Genomic DNA, 13558 nt, shown 5'->3' on the forward strand with positions numbered 1-13558 from the left:
TGACACTGGATTTTAGGGTTCCCCCACCTGCCAAATCCCACTTTATCCACTGGTCATGTGGCATGCAATGGAAACAGATTCACAAGTAATGTACATTATCATGTTTTCAATGTTTCAGACAGATTTCCATGTGGGACCCTAACATGAAGCTAGGTGGTTATTCCATATCAGAGTCTCTGCTTTAAAACAACTTGTACTAATAAGCAGGGTCTACAGACATGTTTTTACGATGGATGGACATCGAGGTACAGTAGGCTACGAAACAAGTAAAGCCCACCCAATACCCAAAGTAACCATCATGTCCTTGTACACGGGGTTTAGTGTGTGCTTCACCTCACTGTTATGTGTGTTCACTGTGTGCTGTGTGTGTGTTTCACTAATTCACGGATTGGGATAAATGCAGAGACCAAATTTCCCTCACGGGATCAAAAGAGTATATACAGTACGTATATACTTGTTTGTAAAAATCTCCATTTTGGATGTCCACAGATCCAAGTAAACCAGCATTCTCTTTAGAAGGTTTTAAAAAAATATCTGTGTGGGCTAAAACACTGTTTATGTGTGGACGAAAGACCCAAACATAAAATATCTGGTTATGTGTGTACAGGGCCTAAGTTGTGCTAAATTTGAAATAACTCCCTCAAGGTGTTTCCAGGATATTGTGTTCAAGGTGTAAAAATACAGTAGGCCCATGGTGTTTTTTGAGAGGTCACAGTAACATTGACCACTCACATCTAATCAGTTCATCTTTGAGTGTAAGTGACTGTGCGTGCCGAATTTGAAAGAAAAAAAAACTTCCTATAGGCATTCCTCACAAGAATGTGAGGTCACAATAACCCTGACCTATGACCTTTGACCATCAAATTGAAATGAATTTGTTATCTGTGAGTGAAAGGCCCTTTCCGAAACCAGCTACACTCTCTCCCTAGCCACTTGCACTCCTAACCAAGTGTTAAAGGAACACGCCAACATTTTGGGAAATTATCTTATTGTCTCTGCCAGAGTTAGATAAGATGATACATACCCTTCTCATCTGTGTGTGTGCAGTACCTCAGTCTGAAGCACCCACTGTTAGCATAGCTTATCATAGTTCATTGAGGTGAGCAGTTCCAACTAGCCTATAGCACCCAAAAGTGATAAAAGAACTCCAACATTTTCCCATTTACATGGAGAACTCGATTTAGCTGTAAGGGTGATTCCCACCTGAGTGCACACCGTAACTTAGGGGAGTGGGTAGGGATTGGTTTCAGAAAGGGCCAGTGTGAATGTTTGTATCACATTTGCAATTATGTCAGGGATTTTTAGAGGTTTATTCACCACAATGGGATGTACATAAGGTCCCAGTGACCTTGACCTTTGACCTTTTACTATAAAAATCTTACAAGTTATTATTTGAGCCCAAGTGACTGTTTCTAGCCCTGAGATATGTTGGAGATATCACATTTGCAAAAATTAGACCTACGGGTATACTGGTGTATGTCACCCGATGATGTCATTTTGAGCTACCTTAAGGAATATATTACACTCAGGACATTAAATGTAGCTTGGATTTGATCAGCAGACATGATTGATGATAATATATCTCCATTTGTCCACTATAAATGACCTAAGCATTATTTTCAACCAATCATTGAAGTAGATATGTATTTGAAATCACTGGCTGGATCACACTATTTAGGCGGTTGTCACGAAAAAAATAATAAAAAGGCCGAGCATTTTTCTTTTGATTTATGAAGTCCACAGATGGCCCTTTCATGTGCAGAAAGAATTTTGAAAAAAGGAGGTTGCTCATCGGAGATATTCAAGTCTGAATATTGCTATTTTTTGGGTATTCGCCAAAAAGCATGTGACATAGTGGACATGTGCAGTCCTGGACTGACACCCGTCACACCTTACGCCTTGTAACTCCAGTTTTAAACTAACCTTGGATGGACCTTTGATGGCATGGATTGTTACTTTGCTGTGTTTAATTCTGACAGCAGGAGGGATGTCAACATTTTATGCAATTTTGGGCCTTTTTTTGAGTTTTTTTGCCCTAAAACAAGGAGGCGGTCCTAACTCCCCCTGGGTTGTTTCAAATTTTGTACTATTTTGGCTTTTTCAGTTTTATGGTGGACCCTTCAAACTGTCCAAGTTTCATCAAAATCGGTGACGTAGCATGTGTCACCCCCGCCTGGTCCTCTCATGGACACACTCTTAACTGTTCAGCCATTGTAACTGTTACTTGTCATCAACTATGACTCTTACCCACTGTAGCTAGTTAGCATGGTTAGCATAGTTAGCATGCTAACATGTTAGCATGCTAGTTAACATTTTTAGCAAAACTGCTAAAATTGATTAGCTAAGTTAGCTAAGTAACATGGTTAGCATGCTAGCATGTTAACATGCTAGTTAGCATTTTTAGCAAAACTGTTAAAAATGATTAGCTAAGTAACATGGTTAACATAGTTAGCATGCTAGCATGCTATTTAACATTTTTAGCAAAACTACTAAAAATGATTAGCTAAGTTAGCTAAGTAACATGGTTAGCATAGTTAACATGCTAACATGTTAGCATGCTAGTTAGCATAGTTAGCATAACTGCTAAAAATGATTAGCTAAGTTAGCTAAGTCACATGGTTAGCATAGTTAGCATGCTAGCATATAAACATGCTAGTTAGCATAACTGTTAAAAATGATTAGTGAAGTTAGCTAAGTCACATGGTTAGCATTGTCAGCATGCTAGCATGTTAGCATGCTAGTTAGCATAGTTAGCATAACTACTAAAAATGATTAGCGAAGTTAGCTAAGTCACATGGTGACCATAGTTAGCATGCTAGCATGTTAGCGCTAGTTAGCATAGTTAGCATAACTGTTAAAAAATGATTAGTGAAGTTAGCTAAGTCACATGGTTAGCATAATTAGCATGTTAGTTAGCATATTTAACATTTTAACATTGTTAGCATGTTAGTTAGCATAGTAACTTGGTTAATATTATTATCTTTGTTAACATAGTTAGCATAACTGCTAGCAAACATTGGAGCCATTCCAACTGTTAGTTATCGTCAACTATCTGCCTAAAAATGTAACCATTTCAATTATCAACCTATTTAACTGTTCAGTCATTCCAACTATAGTAAACCTTATCTACCAAGCAAATAATTTAACCATATGAACTCATCATATTTTTGCTTTTTCATGCACTGTATTTCCTTCAGGAAATGCTTTTCTAGTTACTCATTCTGATTTTTTGTCAGTCAGTATGTTCACATGCACAGGTAAGTTGAGCTACAGTTATAGCTCAGCTGGGATTTGACCATAGACAGTAAAAGATTTGACTGGACCACTGTCATGATCTTCGTAGAGTAGACCCAAGTATTAATGTTTTACTCCGCCACGCTAGATGGCGATATGCGCCCAAACGCAACACATTCCCCTAACTCTCCATCTAAGCTAACTTGCTAGCGAACTTTCCATATTAGCTTACTTGCTAGCAAACTTTGCATCATCAGTGTAACTAGTTAAATAGTTGACATTGCTTGTTGAAAATTTTCGTATGGACATTCTGGGGAATGTTAATTTGTATATGTATGAGAGAAGCTTCAACTTCTGGGTAAGTTATATAGCATTGCTGCATAAAGCTTAGTGTTCTTGTTCTATGTAGTTTCGTGTTGCAGCCACAGGGTTGCAGCAACAGCACATAGACTAGCCTACAGGAAAGCTGCTGTGTATGAACCCGTTCGGAATATTTTTGAAAACGTAACAGCTAGATATTGTCTTCTCATTTTGTAGATGAAAATGAAGAGAAATTTTATCTTAGTTTTTATTTCATGCAAAACATTTTAGTCTCGTCTTTTTTCGTCAACAATAATGCATCTTAAGATAGTCTTAGTCAGTGTTTCAGGACATTAGTGCAGTCTCGTCATCGTTTCGTCTTAGTCATGAAAAAAAAGGTTGTTGACGAACATATTTCCTCTCGTCCCGTCTGACGAAATTAACACTAGAGTGTCCTCACTTTTTCTGTTACTGTCTGGTATGGCAACTCTACTGTCCAGCAAAGGTTGCAGCTGGACAGGATAGTCAATACATGGCCTCAAAAATCATTGGCTGCAAACTCTCCCCCATTTGTGAGATCTACAAGGTCCGTATCCACCGGAAAGGCCTAAAGATCCTTCAAGATGAGACTCACCCTGCCAACTCCCTTTTCACCACCCTCCCGTCTGGGAGAAGGTTGAGAGATTTTAAGGCCAAAACCTCCTGCTTTCTCAACAGCACATACTGCAGAGGCATTAAATGTCTAAACAGCTCTCCATCCCTGAACCACAACCTCATGAAAAAAGGTTCTCCTAACGAGCCTGTATAATTTGCACATCTCTTTACACTGTTTTTACAATACTCTTCTATATGTTTTATGCTACTCATACTAGTATTATTGATATATTGATTGTAGTTTGTGGATTTGCACTCTGCATCCCTATGCACCATGTCACTTTAACCTGACATCTGTCACTCTAGCCTCCTGGACTGTCATCCAGGCATGTTGTGAGCAGTGTGCCCTGTTTATCTGCCGGTGTCAAGGGTGATCCTGTGTGGGACACCGTATATGTATTTATATGCTCTATGTCTTTTTTGTGTCTTTGTTGATGTCCGGTCATGAGCACACTGAAATAAATCCCTAGCAACTTGCACTGAGTTGTACGGCAATAAAGTATTGAATCTTGTATCTGAAAACACGACACATATCAGGACATAGCACATAAGTTATACAGAGTAAATAAAACATATGAAATACAAAAAGGACACACATTCACAGCCATCCGTCATGCCATACATTACACTCACATGATCTTAAAAGCCTAATAAATAGCACATAAATAGGACTCTCTCCCACCCAGTCCCATTAAGCACAGTCCCAAAGTAGACACTCACTCTCTCCCACCCAGTCCCATTAAGCACAGTCCCAAAGTAGACACTCACTCTCTCTCTCTGTACTCTCCAGTCACACACAGCACATCCATACCCCACAGCCTAAGCACATCTCCACTCAGTTCAGCCCCCATACACAGCCCCCTACTCAGCACTTAGTATTGTGTTTGGGCCTTCCTACTGTTCTGCCCACGTTGCCCAGTAACCAGTTTGACTGACAGGGGGACAGAGGAATGTTTGTAGTGATTGTGCTTACAGAAAGGGACCCTGTACCTCCTTCCTGTGTTCATGAGCTCATATTCTTGGTACAGCACATGGGAGGGGTCAGATAGAATTCTGTCAGCCTGCTGTAGAGTGGACTGCTCAAAGATGTCTTGGAGAATGAGGGGAGCAGGGACTCCATCATTTGTCCAGCTGTTTTGACCAGATTACGTAGTTGGGCCTTGAACTTAACTGTAAGATTTCCAAACCAGCTGGTGATGCCATAGCGAATATGGACTGTATGGTGGCTCTATAAAAAATGAACATGATGCTCTCACAAACCCCAAACACTCTCAGTCTCCGCAGGAAATGGAGACGCTGGTGGATTTTTGTCCAAACATTTGCCACGTGTGTGTGCCAGTTAAGATCTTTATCAAAGTGGACCCCTAGATATTTGTAAGATGTTACCTGTCTGATGTTGTAGCCATGTACGGACATTTGAAATGAACAGAGTTTCATGTGGAATGAATGAATGAAATGTGAGTGAAATGTTTAGTGCGGTTTTCAGTTCTAAAATGCAGATGAAAGCTCATAGCGGCTGCCATTAGGACGCGCCTATGAGCTGCCACATCACAGTGTGAATCTATAGAGAGCTGAAAGAGTGGATTCCAGGCTGGTGGGAGTTCCTCTGCAAATGTTTTAATAAGAAAAGCAGACATGCCATCTGGCCCTGTTGCCTTGTTAAAACATGTAGTTTTAAATACCCTGGTAAACAGTCTGAAACAAGAGATGCTCTTTCCTAATTATTAATGAAGGAAAATTTAAGCCATTTGCATATTCAGTCAAATTAACTGACAATCCCTAAATGTTGCCATTTAACATGACAAGTGCAGATATTTATTAACAATATTCACAGATGTACAATTTGATATTACACACAGGCAGACTGGTGTTTCTTACTATATGGTGGGTAAAATACTATATTACATAACATTCCTAATTACTGACCTTAGTGTCTCCAGCTTGCATTGTGGATCTCTTAGTCCCACACAGAGCAGCTCCACTCCTTCATCCTGCAGGTCATTGTTACTCATGTCCAGTTCTCTCAGATGGGAAGGTGCACTTTGCAGCACGGATGCCATAATTTCACAGCTTGCTTTAGAGAGGTGGCACAGATTGAGTCTGTTTCAAAGGAGAGTGGAAGGTCAGTCTTTGAACACTGGACATTTTCAGGCCATCCTTCAGCACCATGAGGTCACTGTATCTCATGCACATGGACACAGACACAGATGTGTGTAGCACTCACATTATGTACACAGCAGGGACATGGACTGGAGAAACACTACATTACACACTCTGCAGCCATGTAAACAACTTGTTGTTGTTGTTGTTTTGTAGTGTCATGTGGGCAGCAGGAGTGATTCATGTTCCTAGGGGTTAACTTAACTAAAGGCAAGTCATTCCTGACTAGTCTAAATGTATCTAATTGACTTTTCTTTTTCACTGTTCTTAAATGCTTGAACCAAGGTCAAGGTTCCTTTATTAGGTCTCCCAAGGGAGACATTTGTTTTGGATAAGGGGTAAGCTGCCACAGCCACAAAAACCAAACAAGCCCAGCAGAGGCTTTTTTCCCTTCGCCAGTTGAGGAAATCTGGGGTGGCCTGTAAGGGAATGTTGCAGTTCTGCCGAGCCACCATCGAGAGTGTCCTCACTTTTTCTGTTACTGTCTGGTATGGCAACTCTACTGTCCAGCAGAGGTTGCAGCTGGACAGGATAGTCAATACACAGCCTCAAAAATCATTGGCTGCAAACTCTGCCCCATTTGTGAGATCTACAAGGCCCGTCTCCATCGGAAAGGTCTAAAGATCCTTCAAGATGAGACTCACCCTGCCAACTCCCTTTTCACCACCCTCCTGTCTGGGAGAAGGTTGAGAGCTTGTAAGGCCAAAACCTCCCGCTTTCTCAACAGCACATACTGCAGAGCCATTAAATGTCTAAACAGCTCTCCATAAACCACTACCTCATGAAAAAGGTTCTCCTAACGAGCCTGTATAATTTGCACATCTCTTTACACTGTTTTTACAATACTCTTCTATATGTTTTATGCTACTCATACTAGTATTATTATGACCGCCGCTAGCGAAGTTTTTTTTTTTTTTTTTTTTTTTTTCCCGTCATCTACTTCCTGAAATTTTGGTCAACGATACCCGGGGCACCGAAACACCGGGGCACATGAAATTTGGTGGGTATGTAGCCCCACTAGACTTTTACGGAAAAATTTCGTTTGGTCCCCGGGGGCCACTCCCCCTCCGCGCTGGGCCCCCCGAAACCCAAAAAATGCAGTTTTTCCTAAATAACTACCTGGACCGTGGCACCGAGGATGAAGAAATTTTTATGGTATGTTGGTCTCAAGGGCCCACATCAACTTAGCCCATAATCACTCATTTGTGATTTGCACCCCCCCCCCCCCCGGTAAAAAATGAAAATGCAATATCATTCTGCTTTAATCGCCCCTCTCTTCAGTAAAGACGTTCAGAACTGCACCAAATTTTATGTGTATGATTAACCTGACATTCTCTGGGGGTATGCCAAGTTTCGTAGAATTTCATCCATGGGGGGGTCTAAAAAATGAAGTTATGTGTACATTTAGTGACTCTACACTCATTGGCCTGTAGATGGTGGTGCACACATATACACATGCACACACACACACAGGCACCCACATACTATCGGTATTAGAACGGCCGATACATAATTACAAATTCAGTAGGATTAAAAGAAAGCCAAAATAAATATTCATCATCATCATCATGGCTGCATTTCCAGTATTGGCGATAAGTAGTCGTTTGTCCACTAGATGGCGCATCGTTGCAGTGAGACGTAATTTTGTTGGAAGTTAATCTAAAGTGGGTTGGATAGACACTATGCTTCCTACAAGGACAAGACTGTAGGCTACAGTAGTTTACCGCAGAGAACGTCTAAGGGTAGGATGATTTCTGCATGACATGTAATTCCCATTTCCTCTTGAAGCCGAAATAAATCTGATAATGTTTATCGGACATGCTTGTTTTTTACTGCAGGTACAGTAGGCAGGCTACGTTAATCCTATCAATAGCAGAATGTAGGTAAAACTAGATGTACCGCAGAGCGGTACAAAATATGACCGCCGCCCAGTCCAGCACATTTTTTCCACAAAAAGAAATCACGCTGAAAGGCCTATATGATTCTAACTGTCTCACTAAATTGCATTATCCACACTCAATTCTCACTGGTATCTGCTAGACAACAAGTACCAAAACATGATTAGTTCATAGATTTTCACATGTAAAATTCATTTTATACAACCCCACCTCCATCTTGCCTGTTCATAATTCTGAGAAATTCTTGATTGTTTGTGTTATGTTTATGTTATGTGTGTGGGTGTGTGTGTATGTGAGTGTGTGTGTGTGCGTGCTTGTGTGTGTGCCTGCGTATGTGTCTGTGCATGGAAGCGTACATATGTCTACTGTGTGAGTATGTGTCATACGTATGATTACTGTGTGTGTGTGTGTGTATCTGTTTGTGCACATGTGTGCAAATGAAATGGGTTAACATGACCCCTGGAGGCAAATATACGGAAAAAAATGGTCATCCTAGGCCCTACAGTTCTCAAGATATTCACAGAGAACTGTGTCTGGCCTACCCTCCTTTCGGGGGGTCCAGTCCAGCGGGGGGGCTACAGATCAAAACGAAAAATTACGGTTCCATGCTATCCATGTGGGGGTACATGCCCACCAAGTTTTGTGTACCCCGGTCTTTCAGTGTCCCGGGAATCCTTGTTGGTGTACGTCACTAAATGTACACATAAATTATTTTATTGTAAGGCCCCCCATGAACGAAAGTACACAAAACTTGGCATGCATTCGGAGGGTGTCATAATGATCCTACACTTTCAATTTCGTGCAGTTTTGACCATGTCAGCCAGAGATATTGTGATGAAAACACCAAATTTTTTGCTTTTTAATTTTTAACTAGGTGGCGCTATACATGAAATAAGTGGTAATGGGATGGGTTGACATGGCCCCTTGAGATCAATATACAAAAAAAAGGTGGACCTCCTAGGCCCTACGGTCCTCGAGATATTCACAGAAAACTGTCTCCGGCCACCTACAGGCCAGTTGGTGTATAGTAACATAAATTAATTTATTGTGTGGCCCCCCATGAACGGAATTCCACGAAACTTGGCGTGCATTCAGAGGGTGTCATAATGATCCTACACTTCCAATTTCGTGCAGTTTTGACTAAGTTAGGTCACAGATACCTGCGATTACAACACCTCATTTTTACTTTTTTGTGTTTAACTAGGTGGCGCTATACATGAAATGAGTGGTTATGGAATGGGTTGACATGGCCCCTTGAGATCAACATACAAAAAAAAAATGGTCCTCCTAAACCCTACGGTTTTCGAGATATTCCCAGAAAACTGTGTCTGCCCTACCCTCCTTTCGGGGGTCCAGTCCAGCGGGGGGGGCTACAGATCAAAACGAAAAACGATGGTTCCATGCTATCCATGTGGGGTTACATGCCCACCAAGTTTCGTGTACCCCGGTCTTTCAGTGTCCCGGGACTCATTGACGGAAATTTGGGCATGCGAAAAAGAAAAAAAAAAAAAAAAAAAAAAAAAATCTGACTAAACCTATAATGTTACCGTTAGCATGGTTGAGTGATGGAGGCCAATTTGATTATTGATGTATTTGTAGAAAACCATAAATGCGTTTATAGGCTACCAAGCAAATCGATAACAGCACTAATTGTATCTTTCGACTGTCATCTCATTTGCTTATGACCATAACCTAGGCTACTAACAGGAGCTAAGTGAGTTAGCCACAACACGTTCGCTACGTGATGTTTTTTTAATGGAAAATATATAGGCTATAGCTATAGCTGCTACCTGAAAGAAACCTGTCTATGATCCCGTGATGATCTACATCTCCATTGACCTCTCCAGAATAAGTCCCGCCTCCGTAACTTCCGTATCCATCCAACTTCCGGGCGTGGATTGTCTATGAGAAATAACATGGCGTTTCGAAATATCATACCGGTAAAACATCTGTAGGTAGCGAAGTTGAAAAAGCTGGTGGGCAGATTGGCCTACACACTTCTGCCATATAGTTTCCACTGGATTTTTTGATTGTCGGTGCCGTTTAAGTAGTATACTATAGACTATACTACTTAAACGGCACCGAAAATCAAAAAATCCAGTGGAAACTAGATGGCAGAAGTGTGTAGGTCAATCTGCCCAGCAGCTTTTTTTAATTTGTCACCTACAGAGTTTGACAGGTACGATCTTTCAAAACGCCATGTTATTTCCCATAGACAATCCACGCCCGGAAGTTGGATGGATACGGAAGTTAGGAGGCGGGATATATTCTGGAGAAGTCTATTTAAACCAGATGTTTTAGAGCGCACGTTGAGATGTATTCAGGGCAGGGCTGTACCTACACATATTTGTTGCACGTGCTACAAAAATCATTCTTTGCGATGGATGATTTAGTACCAACGTTACACCGGTCAGACACAGCTTTGCCTATGGCTATTCCGTGAGACTGAGGCGCTTTTTGTTTGTTCGAAGTGCGTGTTTAGGGTGTGAGAGGGGAGTCGATGTGCTTTGATTCCAGCTTGGTAGTTGTAGTCTATGCGATTAAAAAACACGTGTGTGTGAAGTATCCAAACAATGATAACGCTTTCATTATGGCTGCTTTAGCCACAGACCTTGAGCTACTGTACAGTGGGTTGGGTTCCATTTAGAAGTGTCCACTTCATTCGCCCTTTCCGTGATTCACAGCTACGTAAAATGTATTACTACTGATATGCAAAACTATTAACTTTTCGCCAAGAGGTGGCAGCTTGATACTGTAAGGTGTAAGCCATTGGTTCCAACGGAGATTTTATTTGGGTCGCCAGCATAGCCTAGTGACAATTTGTGTTGTGTAATAGGCCTAGCATAGGGCCTACCTTATATAGCTTATAGTTTGTTAACAGTCACGGTTTTGTCATAACTCCCTCTATGCATTTTTGCATTTAGAATAGCTCTAAAACCGGGGGGCGAACACGTCGCAGGGGGGGCGCCAGTGCGTGGATATCTCAATCGCAAAATTAAACAATATTTCTATCGGGCGCCTACCATGGACTAGGCTGGGTGAAAATCAAAAGATTGCGTCAAAAGATTGAGCTTAACCATGGACCTCATGGTTGCAAAATGCAAGGGAACATGAATCAGCATATTATTTGCACAAACAATAACGGAGAGTAGCTCTTCAACTTTGCCCGTTAAAATGTGTATGAACAGTCTCGCAACGCATTTCATGAAGGCCCTTTTGGACATGTCAGTTATTTGCACCACTGGGTAAAACGGCATTTTGTTTTAGACTACTGGTATTTAATTTGTGCATTGACAATAAAGCTGAATATCATTTGAACTAGATGACTTAACTTATGCATATGTAGAAGAAGAAACATTCACAAAAATCCATGACATGACCTCTCTTCTTGATAGCTGTTGAAAACTGCATGGAACTGACAGGGATTTTTTTGTTTAATAATAAATAAATAAATACATTATGCTGCTACCTTCTGCTTTTCCCAAATACAATGTAGCCTACAGGTGTACCTTTCATCAGTCCAGTTGCAATGGATGGACTGTGATGAACTGCCCTACTTGTGATTGTTTAGAGATTTTAAAGGTTTTATAACAATTTTACAGATTTTTTGGCCCAGAAACAAATCTATTCACCTTTGCAGCGCCAGTAGGCTACTTTGTGTGCGGAATGTGTGCAAACACACATTCCAAACAAGCATACACAAAAGTTTCAAGAGTGGGGGATGGAGTAGAAGATGGGAGACAAATTCATTAATATGATTTATTTTCGCGGAATGGATGTGCAGGACTGAGCGGCGGTCATATTTTGTACCGCTACGCGGTACATCTAGTTGATCTATTGATTGTAAAGTTTGTGGATTTGCACTTTGCATCCCTATGCACCATGTCACTTTAACCTGACATCTGTCACTCTAGCCTCCTGGACTGTCATCCAGGTATGTTGTGAGCAGTGTGCCCTGTTTATCTGCCTGTGTCGAGGGTGATCCTGTGTGGGACACCGTATATGTATTTATATGCTCTATGTCTTTTTTGTGTCTTTGGTGATGTCCGGTCATGAGCACACTGAAACAAATCCCTAGCAACTTGCACTGAGTTGTACGGCAATAAAGTATTGAATCTTGAATCTCAAAACACAACACGTCACAGGACATAGCACATAAGTTATACATAGAGTCAATACAAATATGAAATACAAAAAGGACACACATTCACAGCCATCCGTCATGCCATACATTACACTCACATCATCTTAAAAGCCCAATAAATAGCCCATATATAATAATAGCTCTCCCACCCAGTCCCATTAAGCACAGTCCCAAAGTAGACACTCACTCTCTCCCACCCAGTCCCATTAAGCACAGTCCCAAAGTAGACACTCACTCTCTCCCACCCAGTCCCATTAAGCACAGTCCCAAAGTAGACACTCACTCTCTCTCTGTACTCTCCAGTCACACACAGCACATCCATACCCCACAGCCTCAGCACATCTCCACTCAGTTCAGCCCCCTACTCAGCACTTAGTATTGTTTTTGGGCTTTCCTACTGTTCTGCCCACGTTGCCCAGTAACCAGTTTGACTGACAGGGGGACAGAGGAATGTTTGTAGTGATTGTGCTTACAGAAAGGGACCCTGTACCTCCTTCCTGTGTTCATGAGTTCATATTCTTGGTACAGCACATGGGAGGGGTCAGATAGAATTCTGTCAGCCTGCTGTAGAGTGGACTGCTCAAAGATGTCTTGGAGAGTGAGGGGAGCAGGGACTCCATCATTTGTCCAGCTGTTTTGACCAGATTATGTAGTTGGGCCTTGAACTTAACTGTAAGATTTCCAAACCAGCTGGTGATGCCATAGCCCAAGATGGACTCTATGGTGGCTCTATAAAAATGAACATGATACTTTCACAAACCCCAAACACTCTCAGTCTCCACAGGAAATGGAGATGCTGGTGGATTTTTGTCCAAACATTTGCCACATGTGTGTGCCAGTTAAGATCTTTATCAAAGTGGACCCCTTGATATTTCTAAGATGTTACCTGTCTGATGTTGTTGCCTTGTTGCCGAGTTTTATGTGGAATGAATGAATTAAACATGAGTGAAATGTTTGTTGCGGTTTTCAGTATGTGTGCACCCATCCGTTTCTACACACGCTAACAATACACACAGCGTGGGAAATGAACAATGAGTACATGTAATAATGGAGGACAGGAGTGAAGTTATCAGCATGAGTGAGTTCAAATGGTAAAATGCAGATGAAAGCTCATAGCGGCCGCCATTAGGACGTGCCTATGAGCTGCGACATCACAGTGTGAATCTAT

General features: G+C 41.4%; 2 protein-coding genes across 2 annotated transcripts in view; both read right to left on the reverse strand.

The window, feature by feature from the left end:
* Nucleotides 1-13558, reverse strand: part of btbd3a (BTB (POZ) domain containing 3a) — a 41269-nt gene that overhangs the window by 24793 nt on the left and 2918 nt on the right. The gene's annotated exons all lie outside the window — the stretch shown is intronic.
* Nucleotides 1-13558, reverse strand: part of LOC143126861 (NACHT, LRR and PYD domains-containing protein 12-like) — a 33405-nt gene that overhangs the window by 8251 nt on the left and 11596 nt on the right. The window contains exon 13 of the mRNA XM_076288292.1: nt 6115-6288. Within this exon, the coding sequence (XP_076144407.1) occupies nt 6115-6288 (174 nt within the window). The remainder of the gene's footprint in view (nt 1-6114; nt 6289-13558) is intronic.

This window comes from Alosa pseudoharengus, unplaced genomic scaffold (assembly GCF_046254945.1).
Source record: "Alosa pseudoharengus isolate Yale_2024_CS ecotype anadromous, Long Island Sound unplaced genomic scaffold, YU_APseudo_1.1 YU_APseudo_1.1_scf_1, whole genome shotgun sequence".
Classification (NCBI taxonomy): Eukaryota; Metazoa; Chordata; class Actinopteri; order Clupeiformes; family Clupeidae; genus Alosa; species Alosa pseudoharengus.